At 42.3% G+C, this 19,272-nt stretch overlaps 1 protein-coding gene across 1 annotated transcript; it reads left to right on the forward strand.

Annotated features, from left to right (window-relative positions):
* The first annotated feature begins 17,984 nt into the window (after nucleotides 1-17,984).
* LOC130712716 (secreted RxLR effector protein 161-like) lies at nucleotides 17,985-18,623 on the forward strand. Its single transcript, XM_057562534.1, has one exon. It carries the CDS (start codon nucleotides 17,985-17,987, stop codon nucleotides 18,621-18,623), a length of 639 nt encoding a protein of 212 aa, XP_057418517.1.
* Nucleotides 18,624-19,272: the final 649 nt, after the last annotated feature.

Raw genomic sequence — 19,272 nt, forward strand, 5'->3', positions numbered from 1 at the left:
TTTGGTATCTAACCTCCGCCCCTTGTAGCGTGTGGCTCACAAAGTATACGATTTTATGCTCGCCGTCTACCTCTTACAAGATCACCGAGCTTATTGTATTGTTCCCGATTGAAAAGTACAGGTGGAGACGGTGGTCCTGAATTGGTTTTGATAAGATGGGGGGAGCAGACAAGAGCTCCTTTAATAGGGTAAAAGCTTTTTCTCACTCTAGAGTCCACTCAAACGTTGTGTTTTTCTTAAGGCATCTAAAGAATGGGGCGAACTTGTCGCCTGAGTGAGGAAGGAATCTTGAAAGGGCCGCGATCCGTCCAATCAGGCGCTGTACCTCCTTCGCGTTCTCCAGAATTCTCATCTGTTGTATCGCCTTGCACTTGTCTGGATTTATTTCAATTCCCCTAGATGTAATCATGAAGCCCATAAATTTTCCCCTCTGTATTCCAAAGGAGCATTTCTCCGAGTTGAGCCTCATGTTGTGCTTGCGAATTTCACCGAAAGCTTCATACAAATCTGCATGTTGGCTCGACCCAGCTTTGACTTGACGATCATATCATCTACCTGGTTGGCGAAAACCCGATCCATCAGTCTCTGGTAGGTCGCCCCTGCATTATTTAACCCGAATGACATGGTTTAATAGCAATAATTCACCCTGGCGGTCATGAACGCAGTCTTATCTTCATCGGATGGGTGCATTCGGATTTGGTGATAGCCGGAGTAAGCATCCATCAAACTCAACAACTCATTGCCTGACGCTCCATCCACCAGCTTGTCAATACTTGGTAACGGGTAGGAATCCTTCGGACATGCCTGTAAGATCAAGTTTTGATCTAGTAGTACAACTCTATGTTTTGATGATTACAAGTTAACCTTTTGATATGAACAATTGTGGTACTCTAACGTGTTTTTCTGAGTGTGCTATTTACAGGCTCTGACCTCAACTCAATCTCACACAAATTAGAAGCACTATGTATAAAGGGTAACCCAAGCAACGCTTTCGCATTCACCATGTTCAGTATGAACAGTGGAAAAGCTTCAGAAGTTCTGAAGTTATACAAACTCTGATGTGGACTCAGTCGCTAGAAGCTCTGAAGATCCAGAAGTTCTGACAACCAAGAAACACTGAAGGTTCAGATGTTCTGATGGTGTAGAAGACTCTGAAGATCCAGAAGCTGAATAGTGGAAACTCTGAAGTCCAGAAGCAAGAAACTCTGAAGGCCATGTTCTTCCCTCTGAGTTCAGAATCAGAAGATACAATGGTCAGAGGATCTGTGCTATCCCTCTGACTCTGATCAACCGGCTTCACAAGTTCCAATACGAAGCATTCCTCTGATCAGAAGTCTCCTAGGTTAAAAGGTCAAGTCGCTATCCAAGTACAAAAGCAAGTGTACCTTCCTGACGACCTACCTAACGTTCTCAGCCACAGCAGAAGCTGGATTTTCCAGAACTGCCCTCCAACGGTAGCATTTCCCATGCAACGCTCAACCCTAATCCTTGGAGTATATATAGAGGCTGAAGATTGAAAGAAGCGGCTAGAAAAAAAAAAATATACAAGAAGCAATACACACGCGCAAGATATATTCTAAGCTTTCTTTCATCTTGTAATTTATTTAGTTTACACTCAGCTTATTCAGAAGCAAACCCTTGTAAACACCAACCTCAAACAGTTGTTTGATTTTCCTTTAGGAGATCAAGGTTGATCGGATCCTAGAGAAGACTAAGAGAGTGAATCTTAGTGTGAGCTAAGTCAGTGTAATTGTTAGTCACTTGTAGGTTTCAAGTGCAGTTGTAACTCTTACCTGATTAGTGGATTGCCTTCATTCTAAGAAGGAAGAAATCACCTTAACGGGTGGACTGGAGTAGCTTGAGTGATTTATCAAGTGAACCAGGATAAAATCTTTGTGTGCTTTTCTATCTCTATCTTTTGCACTTAGTTCTCGAAAAGATTTGTTAAAATCTTTAAGGTGGTAGTTTTGTACTGAAAACGTTATTCAAACCCCCCCCTTTCTACCGTTTTTCATACCTTCAATTGGTATCAGAGCGCAAGTTCTGATTACCACACCTAACAGTGTTCAGTGATCCGGGCCGGTGTGAAAAACAATGGCTGCCACCACCAGTGAAACTCAAAGAGATGGTTACAACGCAAAGCCTCCTATGTTCGATGGTCAAAGGTTCGAATATTGGAAAGATAGACTGGAAAGTTTCTTTCTGGGTTTCGATGCAGATCTCTGGGATATTATTGTGGATGGCTATGAGCGTCCAGTTGATGCAGATGGCAAAAAGATCCCAAGGTCAGAGATGTCTGCAGATCAAAAGAAGCTGTACTCACAACATCATAAAGCAAGAGCAATTCTTCTAAGTGCTATCTCCTATGAGGAGTACCAGAAGATTACAGATCGTGAGTTTGCTAAAGGCATTTTTGATTCTCTGAAGATGTCTCATGAAGGAAACAAGAAAGTCAAAGAATCAAAGGCATTGTCTTTGATCCAAAAGTATGAATCCTTCATCATGGAGCCAAATGAGTCCATTGAAGAAATGTTCTCCAGATTTCAACTGCTTGTAGCTGGCATACGTCCTCTCAACAAGAGCTACACAACAAAAGATCACGTCATAAGGGTCATCAGGTGTCTTCCTGAAAGTTGGATGCCTTTGGTGACTTCAATAGAGCTCACGAGAGATGTTGAGAATATGAGTTTAGAAGAACTCATCAGCATTTTGAAATGCCATGAGCTGAAGCGCTCAGAGATGCAAGATCTGAGGAAAAAGTCCATAGCCTTGAAATCCAAATCTGAAAAGGCTAAGGTTGAGAAGTCAAAGGCTTTTCAAGCTGAAGAAGAAGAATCTGAAGAAGCATCAGAAGATTCTGATGAAGATGAGCTGACTCTGATCTCCAAGAGACTCAACCGCATCTGGAAGCACAGGCAGAGCAAGTTCAAAGGCTCTGGAAAGGCAAGAGGAAAGTCTGAATCCTCAGGTCAGAAGAAGTCATCAATCAAGGAAGTCACTTGCTTTGAGTGCAAAGAATCAGGGCACTACAAAAGTGACTGTCCAAAATTGAAGAAGGACAAGAAGCCAAAGAAGCACTTCAAGACCAAGAAGAGTCTGATGGTGACATTCGATGAATCAGAGTCAGAGGATGTTGACTCTGATGGTGAAGTCCAAGGACTCATGGCTATTGTCAAAGACAAAGGAACGGAGTCAAAGGAAGCTGTTGACTCTGACTCAGAATCAGAAGGAGATCCAGACTCTGACGATGAAAATGAGGTATTTGCTTCCTTCTCTACCTCTGAACTGAAACATGCTTTGTCTGATATCATGGATAAGTATAACTCCTTGTTGTCTAAGCATAAGAAGCTGAAAAAGAACTTATCTGCTGTTTCTAAAACTCCTTCTGAACATGAGAAAATCATATCTGATTTGAAAAATGATAACCATGCTTTAGTTAATTCTAACTCTGTGCTTAAGAATCAAATTGCAAAGTTAGAAGAAGTTATTGCCTGCGATGCCTCTGATAGTAAGCATGAATCTAAGTATGAAAAATCTTTTCAAAGATTCCTGGCTAAAAGCGTAGATAGAAGCTTAATGGCTTCAATGATCTATGGTGTAAGCAGAAATGGAATGCATGGCATTGGCTATTCTAAACCAATTAGAAATGAGCCTTCTGTGTCTAAAGCTAAATCCTTGTATGAATGCTTTGTTCCCTCTGGTACCATATTGCCTGATCCTGTACCTGCTGAAGTTGCTAAAAACCCTCTTAAAAAGGGATCTTTCTCTATGACTAAATATCATGCAAATATTCCTTTAAAATATCATGTTGAGACACCCAAGGTGATCAGAACCTTTGGGGTAACTAACAAAAGAGGACCCAGAAAGTGGGTACCCAAGGACAAGATTATCTATGTTGCAGATATCCTTGATAGCTCCACTGAAACACCAATCATGGTATCTGGACAGTGGATGCTCGCGTCACATGACGGGAGAAAAGCGTATGTTCCGAGAGCTGAAACTTAAGCCTGGAGGCGAAGTTGGCTTTGGAGGAAATGAAAAGGGTAAAATTATTGGTACTGGTACTATTTGTGTAGATAGTAGTCCATGCATTGATAATGTTTTATTGGTAGACGGCTTAACACATAACTTATTGTCTATAAGTCAATTAGCTGACAAGGGTTATGATGTTATATTCAATCAAAAGTCCTGCCGGGCTGTAAGTCAGATCGATGGCTCTGTTCTGTTTAACAGCAAGAGGAAGAACAACATCTATAAGATCAGATTATCTGAGTTGGAGGCTCAGAATGTGAAGTGCCTTCTGTCTGTTAATGAAGAGCAGTGGGTATGGCATAGACGGTTAGGGCATGCCAGTATGAGAAAGATTTCTCAGCTGAGCAAGCTAAACCTTGTCAGGGGCTTACCCAATCTGAAGTTCGCTTCAGACGCTCTTTGTGAAGCATGTCAGAAAGGCAAATTCACAAAAGTCCCTTTCAAGGCAAAGAATGTTGTCTCAACCTCAAGGCCGTTAGAACTTCTGCATATCGACCTGTTTGGACCAGTGAAAACTGAGTCTATAGGTGGCAAGAGATATGGGATGGTTATCGTTGATGACTATAGCCGCTGGACATGGGTAAAGTTTCTAACCCGCAAGGATGAGTCTCATGCTGTGTTCTCTACCTTCATTGCTCAAGTGCAAAACGAGAAGGCTTGTAGAATTGTGCGTGTCAGAAGTGACCATGGTGGAGAGTTTGAGAATGACAAGTTTGAGAGTCTGTTTGATTCCTATGGAATTACACATGATTTCTCTTGTCCCAGAACTCCTCAACAAAATGGTGTTGTTGAGAGGAAGAACAGAACTCTTCAGGAGATGGCTAGAACCATGCTCCAAGAAACTGGCATGGCTAAGCACTTTTGGGCAGAGGCAGTAAATACAGCATGTTACATTCAGAACAGAATCTCTGTGAGACCAATTCTGAATAAGACTCCTTATGAATTGTGGAAGAACATAAAACCCAACATTTCTTATTTTCATCCTTTTGGCTGTGTTTGTTATGTTCTCAATACTAAGGATAGATTGCATAAATTTGATGCTAAATCTTCTAAGTGTCTATTACTCGGTTATTCTGATAGATCTAAAGGTTTTAGATTTTATAATACTGATGCTAAGACTATTGAAGAATCTATTCATGTTAGATTTGATGATAAGCTTGACTCTGACCAGTCAAAGCTAGTTGAAAAGTTTGCAGATTTAAGCATTAATGTTTCTGACAAAGGCAAAGCTCCAGAGGAAGTTGAGCCAGAGGAAGATGAACCAGAGGAAGAAGCTGGTCCCTCTAACTCACAAACTCTGAAGAAGAGCAGAATCACTGCAGCTCATCCTAAGGAATTGATTCTGGGCAACAAAGATGAACCAGTCAGAACCAGATCTGCCTTCAGACCCTCTGAAGAGACCTTGCTGAGTCTGAAAGGATTGGTGTCCTTAATTGAACCCAAGTCCATAGATGAAGCTCTTCAGGACAAGGATTGGATTCTGGCCATGGAAGAAGAATTGAATCAATTCTCCAAGAACGATGTTTGGAGCTTAGTGAAGAAGCCTGAGAATGTCCATGTTATTGGAACGAAATGGGTATTCAGAAACAAGCTAAATGAGAAAGGAGATGTAGTCAGAAACAAGGCAAGGCTAGTTGCTAAAGGCTACAGCCAGCAGGAAGGAATAGACTACACTGAAACATTTGCTCCAGTAGCAAGACTGGAGGCAATCAGACTATTGATTTCTTTCTCAGTAAATCACAACATAGTTCTACATCAGATGGACGTAAAGAGTGCCTTCCTAAATGGTTATATCTCAGAGGAAGTCTATGTTCATCAACCCCCAGGTTTTGAAGATGAAAAGAAACCAGACCATGTGTTCAAATTGAAGAAATCACTCTACGGTCTGAAGCAAGCTCCCAGAGCATGGTATGAGAGACTTAGCTCATTCCTTCTGGAGAATGAGTTTGTAAGGGGTAAAGTAGATACAACTCTCTTTTGCAAGACTTATAAAGATGATATCTTAATTGTGCAAATTTATGTTGATGATATTATATTTGGTTCTGCTAATCAATCTCTATGCAAAGAATTTTCTGAGATGATGCAGGCTGAATTTGAGATGAGTATGATGGGAGAATTAAAGTACTTTCTGGGAATACAAGTTGATCAAACACCAGAAGGAACATATATCCATCAGAGCAAGTACACTAAAGAACTTCTGAAGAAGTTCAATATGCTGGAATCTACAGTGGCCAAGACTCCAATGCATCCAACATGCATTCTGGAAAAAGAAGATATAAGTGGTAAAGTATGTCAGAAGCTCTATCGTGGCATGATAGGTTCACTTCTGTACTTAACTGCATCTAGGCCAGACATATTATTTAGTGTTCATTTATGTGCTCGTTTCCAATCAGATCCAAGGGAAACCCACTTAACTGCTGTTAAGAGGATCCTAAGGTATCTGAAAGGCACCACTAACCTTGGCTTGATGTATAAGAAAACATCAGAGTATAAGCTTTCAGGTTATTGTGATGCTGATTATGCTGGAGATAGAACAGAGAGAAAAAGTACTTCTGGAAATTGTCAATTTCTGGGAAGCAATCTAGTCTCATGGGCAAGCAAGAGGCAATCAACCATTGCTCTATCAACTGCAGAGGCAGAATATATCTCAGCAGCAATATGCAGCACTCAGATGCTCTGGATGAAACATCAGCTGGAGGATTATCAGATCCTTGAGAGCAATATCCCAATCTATTGTGATAACACTGCTGCAATTTCGTTGAGCAAGAATCCTATCTTGCATTCAAGGGCAAAGCACATTGAGGTAAAGTATCACTTCATTAGAGATTATGTGCAGAAGGGCGTACTTCTTCTGAAGTTTGTTGATACTGACCATCAATGGGCAGATATCTTTACAAAGCCCTTAGCTGAAGATAGATTTAATTTTATTCTGAAAAATCTAAGCATGGACTTTTGTCCAGAGTGAAGATAGATCAGAACCTCTGACTATGATACTTCTTGATCAGAAGATGTCTAGTCCAGAAGGTAACTCAATCAGAGTGTGTGTGCCCACTGGTACTGACTCTGAAGCTGAGACAACAACACGTGCGTCAGAATTTCTGATGCATAGTTCCTTGTGCCCGTGTGACAGTCTGTTATGATTGCGTGTAGATATGCTTATCTCCTGTGTGTGATTGTGTATTTTACTGTTACTATCTATCTTTAATTTTCAACCGTTGATCTTAAAGTGCTTTTTGAATCAACAACGGTTATTTGATAAAACCCACTATACACACACGTTCTCTCTCACTTCCGGTTTTCACTCTCGCACTCCCTGCTTTTCAAAACCGCCTCCTTCGTGATTTCTCTCTCGATCTCTCTTCATCCTTCAAACTTCATCTTCTACCTCAAACCTTCAACCTCTTCAAAATGGTGAGACAAACCAGAAGATCTACTGCAGATGCACCTCAGTTCCCTCACATGGTAGTCGGTTTGGCAACGGGTCAACGGGGCTCTGAGAACCCAGCACAAGAACAAGCTCAAGCTCAAGAGGAGATTGTTCCTATTGCAGAACGGGGCTGTGCCGTTCACTGTGTATTTCCTCCTGAGGAACTCCAAGTCCTGGCAGAATGGAGATTCAACCTCGACAACTTGGCTGCAAATGGGTTTGATCTCCGTCCTGAAGTCCAAGCTCAAGGTTGGGGAAACTACTTCAATCGACTTCGAGGACCGGTGTATGAGAAGCTGGTAAAGGAATTCTGGAAGCACGCCGACTGTGATGACACTCAGGTGGTTTCTTACATACTGGGTAGGAAGATCATCATCACGGAGAAGTCATTCGTGAATCTGCTAGGTGCAGAAACTGCTCATGGGTATCGGTTCTCACTGACGGAATCGAAGCTGAAACCCAGAACCAAGGACATAGTCAACAAGGCCTTGTACACCACCTTCAAACCGGGCAAGACGAGTTACAAGGTGATGGACCTTCACCCCAAACTGAGAATCTGGCACAAGATCCTGCTCAACTGCATCAATCAACGACCAAAGGGCAGTTCTCCAGACTACATCAACTTCAACCAGAAGGCGATGCTGTTCTTCATTCAAGACAAGGAGAAGATCTGCCTTCCCTACTTCCTGTTCTCCTATTTGAAGGAATGCATCCGGAAGTCTCGCACCACCGCCTCCATCAAGTCTGCAATCAAATATATCCCTTTTGGGAGGCTGCTCTCAGACTTTCTCATTGAAAGCAACTTGGTGCAAGATTTGATCAATGCTGGTTGCACAGAGGACTTGAGCACAATTGTTAGCGATGTCTTCACTGCCAACTCTCTGAAGAAGATGGGCTTAGTCCAGAAGAAGATTGCTCCTGCTCATGAGGACACATCTTCTGAGATCAGAGGAAGAAGAATGCCTCTGAATGACTACCCTCTGTGGACTCAAGCAGACCATCCTGAAGCCATCAGATGCTATGTTGAAGACCTCAGGGCTCAAGGATTCGAGATTGATCTTGATGATTTTGTCAGCAGACTTCCACCACCTCCAGAGTATTCTTCTCCTCCCAAGAAGAACACCAAGAGGAAGATGGTTTTGGAAGAATCCTCAGAGGAATCTGATGTCCCTCTGGTCAAGAAACCGAAGAGCAAGCCTGCTGATGATGATGGTGATGATAGTGAGGATGGTCCTCCAAAGAAGAAGCAGAAGAAAGTCAGAATTGTGGTGAAGCCTACTCGGGTGGAACCAGCTGCTGCAGAGGTCAGAAGGACTGAACCTCCTGCCAGAGTGACTCGATCATCAGCACATACAAGTAAGCCTGCACTTACCTCTGATGATGATTTGAATTTATTTGATGCACTCCCAATTTCTGCCTTACTCCAACACTCTTCAAATCCCCTCACTCCTATTCATGAATCCCAGCCAGCCGTACAAACCACCTCTCCACCACATTCCCCAAGATCTTCATTCTTTCAACCTTCTCCTACTGAAGCACCACTCTGGAATTTGCTTCAGAACCAACCCTCTAGGTCAGAAGATCCAACCTCTCTCCTTACCATTCCATACGACCCATTACCTTCTGAACCCATCATCCAAAACCAACCAGAACCCAAACCAACAGAACCACAACCCAGAACGTCTGATCACTCTGCTCCCAGAGCATCAGCACGTCCTGCTGTCAGAACCACGGATACAGACTCTTCATCAGCCTTCACACCTGTATCCTTCCCCATCAATGTCATTGACTCTCCTCCCTCCAATACCTCTGAATCACTTAGAAAATTCATGGAGGTTAGGAAAGAGAAGGTATCTGCCTTGGAAGAATATTACCTTACCTGTCCAAGCCCTAGGCAATATCCTGGCCCTAGACCTGAACGTCTAGTTGACCCAGATGAACCTATCTTGGCCAATCCTATCCAAGAGGCAGACCCCTTAGTCCAACAGGCTCACCCTGTCCCTGACCAACAAGAGCCAATTCAACCAGACCCTGAACCTGAACAATCAGTATCTAACCAATCCTCGGTTAGATCACCTCACCCTCTGGTTGAAACTTCAGACCCTCACCGTGGAACCTCTGAACCCAATGCTCCCATAATTAACATTGGTTCTCCACAAGGTGCCTCTGAAGCTCATAGCAGCAATCACCCAGCCTCTCCTGCACCCAACCTCTCCATCGTTCCCTATGACTTCTCCGTGATGATGATCTTCCTACCCAGTATGTAAGAAACCACCTGAGTGTCATCACAGTCGGCGTGCTTCCAGAATTCCCTATACTCACCTTCAACCCACATCTCTCTCTGAGTGCATCAATATTTTCAATCATGAAGCCTCCTTGAGGCTCCGCAATGTGCACGGTCAGACTGACCTCAGTGAGAATGCTGAAAATGTGGCTGATGAGTGGAACAATTTGAGCACTTGGCTGGTGGCTCAGTTTCCCGTTATGCTGCAGCTCCTGCATGCAGAGGGAAGTCAGAGCATTGAGGCTGCAAAGCAAAGGTTTGCTAGGAGGGTGGCTCTTCATGAACTCGAACAGAGAACCAAGCTTCTTGAAGCCATTGAAGAAGCCAAGAGACAGAAAGAACAAGAAGAAGAAGCTGCCCGTCAAGCAGCAGCTCAGGCTGAACAAGCCAGACTTGAGGCAGAACGTCTTGAAGCTGAGGCTGAGGCAGAGCGACTTGCACCAGTTCTGTTTACTCCTGCTGCTTCTGCTTCCATTCCAGAACCTCAAGCTGCTCAGAACGTTCCTTCCAGCTCTACTCCGACAAGCTCCTCCAGACTCGACATCATGGAACAACGTCTTGACACTCATGAATCCATGCTGATTGAGATGAAGCACATGATGATGGAACTTCTGCGCCGTACTGACAAATCTTAGTTTTTTAGGATCTCTTCTTTTTCTTCCTTTTCCTTTTTATTTAACGTTGTTTTATTTAAACTCTGCTTATTTACTTACTTTAATTTGTTCATTTGTGATTCTATATGCATATATCTATATATATTTGTGTCACATATGTTTGCAAAACCTGTTTTATTCATAATTGTTCTATGTTTACATCATAATTCTTTCCATCATACATTATTCCCTATATCTAGAATGGAGGATCCTTCCTCATTCTTCTGCATTCTTGGCGCTGCTCCACTCTTCCCTTCTCCAGACGATCCAATGCATACTCTATGTTGCCGAGTTTGATGCTCAGATCATCTTTTTCTAGATTATCTTTTGTCGTCTTAAGTCTCTTTTCCACAGTCTCTTTCTCTTCCAGCAGATTCAGCTCCCGCTGGCAAAGCCTCTGAATCTCTTCCACGAAGCAGAGGAACTCCTTCAGATCTTTCTCCATCTCTGGACCAAGATCTTCTTCCAGCAGTGTCTTCGTCAGCTCTTGTATGGTCTTTGTACCATCGGGATGCCTAATATTGAGGAACATATCTTCCTCAAACGCCTTCCTTCTGAGCTCTTCTAATGCCATTCTGTATGATGCCATTTTTTTTTCTGAATATTATTCGAGGTGTGAAGCTTACCTTTCTCTCCAACGTTTTTATAGGCTTCACTTTCTCTCTGAAAGTTAATGCTCTTACAGTTTCTCGAGGTTAAGTACTTGGTAACTGACCCTTCTATTTACTCACTTGACCGGTGGTAAACGTTCATCCCTTGCATTAACTCTTCTATTTATTATCGCCTCACTCTGATTCTTACATCGTCTTCATTTTCTTTAAACTTAGACCTTCTCTAAGGGGGAAGTACCTTGTACTTCAAGCTAAGTTTTTCACACCCCAAGCTTTTTGCTTATGACAAAAAGGGGGAGTAAACCCAGTTTTTGATGTGTAAGATGTGTTAGTGTGACTTATTTTTCTTTTGGAGATTTTAAGAGTTCCACCTTCATGACCATAGATGTGTCACTGGGCAAATACAAGGAATACATTTCACTTCTTCTGAAGTGATTCTAAGTTGACTCTGATACCCAAGACTCTGATACCTTGTCCATGACTCTGATCACTTATGCGCTCTGATTATTCGTTTTTCATCTATGTCATAAGCTTTTCACTCTGAACTCTTATATAATTTAGCTCAGAATCTAGACTTTACTAACGTTTTCATCAAGTATTAGATTCAGGGGGAGCTAAGCTCAGAATCAAGCAGTGACTTGAATTCAGAATGAGCAAGATAAACTATTCACATCAGGATAAGTCTTATTCTATATCTCTAAACTCTGAGTGAATTCAGTTTAATGGTTAAGAATTGTTCATCAAAAATCTTAGTTTTGTCATCATCAAAAAGGGGGAGATTGTAAGATCAAGTTTTGATCTAGTAGTACAACTCTATGTTTTGATGATTACAAGTTAACCTTTTGATATGAACAATTGTGGTACTCTAACGTGTTTTTCTGAGTGTGCTATTTACAGGCTCTGACCTCAACTCAATCTCACACAAATTAGAAGCACTATGTATAAAGGGTAACCCAAGCAACGCTTTCGCATTCACCATGTTCAGTATGAACAGTGGAAAAGCTTCAGAAGTTCTGAAGTTATACAAACTCTGATGTGGACTCAGTCGCTAGAAGCTCTGAAGATCCAGAAGTTCTGACAACCAAGAAACACTGAAGGTTCAGATGTTCTGATGGTGTAGAAGACTCTGAAGATCCAGAAGCTGAATAGTGGAAACTCTGAAGTCCAGAAGCAAGAAACTCTGAAGGCCATGTTCTTCCCTCTGAGTTCAGAATCAGAAGATACAATGGTCAGAGGATCTGTGCTATCCCTCTGACTCTGATCAACCGGCTTCACAAGTTCCAATACGAAGCATTCCTCTGATCAGAAGTCTCCTAGGTTAAAAGGTCAAGTCGCTATCCAAGTACAAAAGCAAGTGTACCTTCCTGACGACCTACCTAACGTTCTCAGCCACAGCAGAAGCTGGATTTTCCAGAACTGCCCTCCAACGGTAGCATTTCCCATGCAACGCTCAACCCTAATCCTTGGAGTATATATAGAGGCTGAAGATTGAAAGAAGCGGCTAGAAAAAAAAAAATATACAAGAAGCAATACACACGCGCAAGATATATTCTAAGCTTTCTTTCATCTTGTAATTTATTTAGTTTACACTCAGCTTATTCAGAAGCAAACCCTTGTAAACACCAACCTCAAACAGTTGTTTGATTTTCCTTTAGGAGATCAAGGTTGATCGGATCCTAGAGAAGACTAAGAGAGTGAATCTTAGTGTGAGCTAAGTCAGTGTAATTGTTAGTCACTTGTAGGTTTCAAGTGCAGTTGTAACTCTTACCTGATTAGTGGATTGCCTTCATTCTAAGAAGGAAGAAATCACCTTAACGGGTGGACTGGAGTAGCTTGAGTGATTTATCAAGTGAACCAGGATAAAATCTTTGTGTGCTTTTCTATCTCTATCTTTTGCACTTAGTTCTCGAAAAGATTTGTTAAAATCTTTAAGGTGGTAGTTTTGTACTGAAAACGTTATTCAAACCCCCCCCTTTCTACCGTTTTTCATACCTTCAATGCCTTGTTTAAGTCTGTGTAATCTACACACATCCGCCACTTGCCGTGGGCCTTCTTTACCATCACCACGTTCGCCACCCATGTGGGATACTTGATTTCACGAATGAACTCGGCGACCAGCAGCTTGTTCACCTCCTGTTGCACAGCCTTCTCCTTTTCGTCGCCCATCCGTTGACGCAGGTGAGAGACTGGTTTAATTCCGGGGTTGAACGCCAACTTATGACAAATGAAGTTTGGGTCAATCCCCAGCATGTCCTTGTGACTCTAGGAGAAAAGATCTAAATTGTCCCCCGGTAATTTCTTCAACCGCGTTTCTTGCTCTCCAGTGAGCCTCGTCCCAATTTTGAGTATTCTATCACCAAACTTCAGCTCTTTGGTTTCTTCAATTGGCGTCGGCCTGTTCAGACGTCCCTCGCCCCTTGGATCGAGATTTTCTTCGGGGACTTCGATCTTGTGGCACCTATGGCCCGTTGAAGCATTTTGCTTCCCATACCGGTCTAAGGCATTGCTGTAACACTCCCTAGCCCATTTTTGATCCACTCTAATCCTACCGATCCCACCATTGGGAAACGGGTACTTGACCGCCAAATGAGTCGTCGAGATTACAGCTCACATCCTGTTCAAGGTGTTCCGTCCAATGATCATATTGTAAGATCTCATTACTTGCAGGACCAAGTATCTTACCCTCAGCATTTTGGCATTCTCATTTTCACCGAAAGTCGTATCCAAATCAAGGAAACCTCGCACCCAAACTTGCTCGCTGGAGAACCCGACGAGGGTTCCTGTATACGGAGTCAGATCGCCATCCGTCAAACCCAACTGTTTAAACGCATCCCCATAGATGATGTCTGCTGAGCTGCCCTGATCCTAAAGTACGCGCCTGACGTTCAAATCATCGATCCGAAGCATGACCACGATTGGGTCATCCAGGTGAGTTTGGATCCCAGCGAAGTCCTCTTTTGAAATGATAATATCTTCATGGGTAAAGCCAAAATGATTCGCCTGGACGGAATTCACTTCCCTTATGTGTCGCTTTCTCGCCGCTCCGGTGCTTTCGCCGCCGTCAAACCCTCCGGCTATCATGTTGACGACGACCTAAGTTTTCTCTCGACGACCGCCTAGTCCTCTTGTCGCCCCGCTAAGTGTTGTCGGCGATCGCCTCAGTCATGACATCTTAAGCGACCTGCCTTGACCAGCTTCACAATGCCCCTTTCCAAGGCGTGGCAATCAATGGTGTCATGACCTACCGCACAGTGATATTCACACCACTTCATCACATCGGCGTCCTTCAGCAGGCGTTTGGGCAACCCTGGATCGCCAATCATACGCACAACCTTCAGCTCCCGAAAGATATCTTCCTGGCTTGCGTTTAGCACCACATCCGCCTCGTCCCGCCAGCTAGGCCCCCGATGCCCCCAGCGGCGACGTCGCTCCTCCATGATGGTGCTAGTTGCTCCATTGTCAGCTTTATTGTCAATCTGTTTTTCTTCCCAGGCCGTCTAACTAGAGCTTCCATCTCTTCCCTCACACAGTTGCGTTTAAACGTATCATTCTCCTCGTCAGAATGCACACGCTCGCTCAGAAGCGGATCTCCATCATGGAACGAGTCGGCTTCCTACTTAGCTTGCTGTTTAATGGTCCTAGCAACAGTCCATTCTTAACGCCCGCGCAGAATCGCACGGTTCGGATTCCTTAACCTTCACGGAAGCTGCACTGAAACGCGCCACATACTGCTTCAAAGCTTCGCCCTCTGTCTGGCGCACATTATACAGGTCGTCTATAGTAACTTGCTTAACTTTACTTGCAGAGAACTGGATCAGGAATTTTGACGAGAAATCGCGAAAATTGGTAATGGTTCCAGCACTAAGTTCTTCATGTTGTCCAAAATAGCAGCTTCCCTTACCTCCTCCGAGAAAGGTGATCTTTCGGATCGGTTTTTCCACTATAAGGTTCCAGCACTAAGTTCTTCACGCTGTCCGAAATAGAAGCTTCCCTTACCTCCTCCGAGAAAGGTTCAAATTCCGCAACCGCTTCCGCCTCGCGAACTCCTTCGTCATGCTGCTCGTGGCGAAAGAAATTGAGTTGCTCTTGTAGGTATTTGTTTCGCCGCCGGATACCGTCGACGTTGTGCATCACTCGTTGTCAGTCTCTTTGAGTGACTGCAAAATGCGGCGGAGGAGGTGATGGAGCCTTTCATTCCCGTCGCACCTCCCCGCGCAACTTCTGCCCCGGCCGGACGCGTCGTCCTCGACCGTGAGCTTCCATCAAAGATTGGAATAGAAAAGTTGAGAATCAAGAAATTCCACTAAATTCAATTGTGCAACCAATCCACGTGATCCGGGAGTAGAAAGTTTACCGCTCTCCAAAGACGGCGCCAAATTTTCTTGCCATGATCATTGAGATAGGGTGTAGTACCTATAGTAGAGATTTGTTAAGTTCAAACGCATCATAACGTTTTAAAAATCTTATTTTGATCATAACAATTTTTATAGAAGCACCTCTATTGAAAACTAAGCTTATCATAACACTTGAATTTCAGGAGAAACTCAATTCATGCTACATGCTTCAACGTTCAATCATCACAAAAAGAAAAGCTTCAGAAGTCACAAGACTGTTTGGCAAGCAAACTCATTCAAGTCAAGACACATCTACTCTGACCGTCCAATGCCATGTCATTAGTCAGAAATATTGAATACAAAGTCAGATTGCAACTAATTGACCTACATCCAAATTAAAAGGCAACCAATTGACTTACATTCAAATCTGATCACATGAAGACTATGTTACTTTAGCTAAAGGCACACTGACCAACAAGGAAAAAGGACAAGCCATCAACATCAAATTTCGAAATTGTCTCATGTCTGAAAAGTAGCCCAAGTCTATCACCACCTACTAGCTGACAAACATCACCTTTCCGGCTAAAGGATAGACTTGCTTATGAGCATGCATTTAATAGAGCTACCAACCGAAGACATTTGAATCAACAAATGGATCTCATCACACAACAGCTAGAACAACGGTCGGATTGTGTCTCTCAACGGCTACAACACTAGCAAGCAAATATATAAGGCATACTTTAAGAATGAAGATAAGATAATTAATTTTTGTAAGACTAGAACTCAAGAATTCATTTCAATCTTCTTCAAAGCATTCAAAGCTCAAGCAGAATATTCCTAAGTGTCAAACCTGAGCCTTTATTTCTGCAAGTGAAAGAGAGAACCTCGTACCTTAAAAGATTCAAATCTCTTTATTCCTTTCTCTCTTAGATTCATAACGATTAAGTGAACCAAAGTAAAATCTGAACCCAAACACTTAGAGTTCGAGTGCTATAAATTCTCTACCTTTACTCTTGAACGAAGAGAAACCCTGTAGAGTGATATAATCTTGTTAAGATAGTGGGAGAAGTCCTGAAAAATACTTATAGGAGGAGTTCTGTAGAATACTTGGAAAAGTCTGTGATAATACTTGTTGTAGAAGTCATTGAGAATACTTGTGTTGGAGAAGTCCTTGAGAATACTTGTATTGGGGAAGTCCTTGATACTTGCTAGTGAAAATCTTGGTGGTGGCCAAGTATTGGACGTATCCCAATCGTTTAGGGTGAACCAGTATAGATCTCTGTGTGTTGTGTGTTGATCGTCTGCCTTACTTGCTTATATTTCTGCTGCTTTAAACGGTTTACGAAAAGTCTCACTAAACGCTTTTGAAGAACTAATATTCTTTTCACAAACCTAAGTTTTAAAAATAAATTTTCAAGTACACAATTTAAACCCCCCCTTTCTTGTCTTATTTATTTGCATCTCAATTGGCATCAGAGCTTAGTCTCTAGAATTAACATCTTAAACAGGTGTAGAGTAAAGATCCGTGGCTGAAGATCTAGCTATCGCTACGGGCTCATCCACCAACAAGCCTCCCTTCTTTGATGGAACTGAATATCCTTACTGGAGAACTCACATGCAGTTATTCATTGAGTCGTCAAACTACAAGTTGTGGGACATCATTGAAAATGACAACATTGTTCACAAAGGTGACGCTGGAGAACCTATCATGAAAGATCAACTGACAGAAGCACAATGCAAAGATTATCAACTCAAAGCCAAAGCGAAGTTGTTCCTTCTATGTGCCCTGAGTAAAACTCAGCTGGACAAAGTTGATGGCCTAGCAACAGCCAAAGAAGTATGGGAAGCTCTAGGGCTTGCATATGAAGGTACAGCGAATATAAGACTAGCCAAAGTGAGTTTACTTGTGGCTGAATGAGACCTTCAAGATGAAATAGAATGAAAGCATTGATGACATGTTTGGAAGATTCCAAACCGTCGTTAATGGTCTTAGGAAACTTGATCGTAAATATGAGAATATCGATCAAATCACAAAGATTCTAAGATGCCTTCCTAGACGCTGGAGACCTAAAGTCAGTGCTATTCAAGAGGCTAAGGCTCTGAAAGTTCATGAAATAGAACTTGCCTATGATGAAGGACTGAAGAAGCAGAAAAACATTCGTTCAAGGCCAACAGCTCCACAGCTGTTCAAGCAAAGGAACCGTCTGACGAAGAAGACACCTCAAAAGAACTATCCGAGGATGAACAAGCATTCTTCAACAGAAAGTTCAAGAGAATGTGGATCAAACAGCAAAGAGGAAAAGGTTCATCAAAGAAAGACAACAATTGGGAACCAATTCATAAAAAGAAACCTTTCACAGACAAAGGTGAAAGCGGCTCAAGTGCAGATAAAAGCAACATCACGTGCTTTGAACGCAAGAAGCCAGGACACATCATCTTTGGAGCAACGAGTGATCAACTGTGCAAAGAATTTTCCACTCTCATGCAAAGTGAATTGGAAATGAGTATGATGGGAGAACTAAAATTCTTTATGGGTCTACAAATCAAGCAAGAGAAAGACAAGATCCATATTCATCAGACCAAGTACATCAAAGATATGCTCAAGAAATACAACATGCACAAATCAAATGAAATGAGCACCCCATGTATCCAAACACTGTCTTAGAGAAGAATGATGAAGGATCACCAGTTGATCAAACTTCGTATAGAGGGATGATAGGATCACTTCTGTATCTAATGTCCAACAGACCAGATATCATGTACAGTGATTGCTTGTGTGCAAGATTCAAGGTAAATCCTCAACAATCACACCTCAGTGCTGTTAAGCAAATCTTTAGATATTTAATAGTTGCTGCTAATCTTGGTCTCTTGTACGAGAAAGGTAGTGATTTCAGGCTAAAAGGATTTTGCGACGCTAACTATGTTGGAGATAGAGTTGAACGAAAGAGCACCAGTGGAGGATGTCACTTTCTAGGAAACTGTCTAGTCTCTTGGACAAGTAAAAGACAAAGCACTATATCTATATCCACTGCTGAACCTAAGTACGTTGTAGCTAGCACTTGTTCTACACAACTTCTATGGATAAAGCATCAACTTGAAGATTACAACATCCATGAGATCAATATACCTCTACTATGTGACAACACAAGTGCCATCAACATAGCTAAAAATCTTGTTCAGCACTCAAGAACAAAGCATATTGAAATCAAGCATCACTTCATTAGATATCTCATGTACACACTGAAGATCAACTTGTTGATATTCTCACTAAGCCATTATTAGAAAGAAGATTTGCGGATCTGAGAGCAAGAATTAATATGCAATCTGCATATTCAGGGTACGAAAACATATTTTCCTTGTTTTTGCAGGTACCGTTCTCTAAATCCAACGTTCAACATAAATTATGCATCGTTAAACATTTCTATCGTCTGGAAATATTTGTGAATCCTTCAGCATCCCACCATCTTATGAAGCAGCACTCTGGAATTCCCTATCGTTCACTCACAGGTGGCAAAGCCATTGTCAAAGTTCAAGGTCATCATATCTATGGCACGTGCTTCAACAGTTTATTTTCTGAAGAGTCACATCACATTCAATGCGGAACAGTTATTCAAGCTGCCTTTTACCGCGTGTGTGACAACGACCAATTGTTTATCAATTTCTCTCTCCACAAAGAAACCACCGGTGCACAACTTTCTAAAACCGTCATTCCATATTCTCAATGAAATATATCTCCAAATATTTTAGAAGCAAAGCTACACTCAACGTTATTTTCTTTGACCATTCTCTCTCTATCCCAAGAAAGAAACCCTACTCTCTCTGCAAATTTCTCTTCACACTTCCTATCATCTTCAATGGCGGGAGTTTTGGATACCTCCTCAAAGGCACCATCCAAGAAGGGTAACAAGACACCCTACACTGCACTCGACAT

Source organism: Lotus japonicus, chromosome 4, assembly GCF_012489685.1.
Source record: "Lotus japonicus ecotype B-129 chromosome 4, LjGifu_v1.2".
Lineage (NCBI taxonomy): Eukaryota > Viridiplantae > Streptophyta > Magnoliopsida > Fabales > Fabaceae > Lotus > Lotus japonicus.

Coding starts and splice junctions, on each gene's coding strand:
- LOC130712716 (XM_057562534.1), top strand. CDS start 17,985: ATGTATCCAAACACTGTCTTAGAGAAGAATGATGAAGGATCACCAGTT.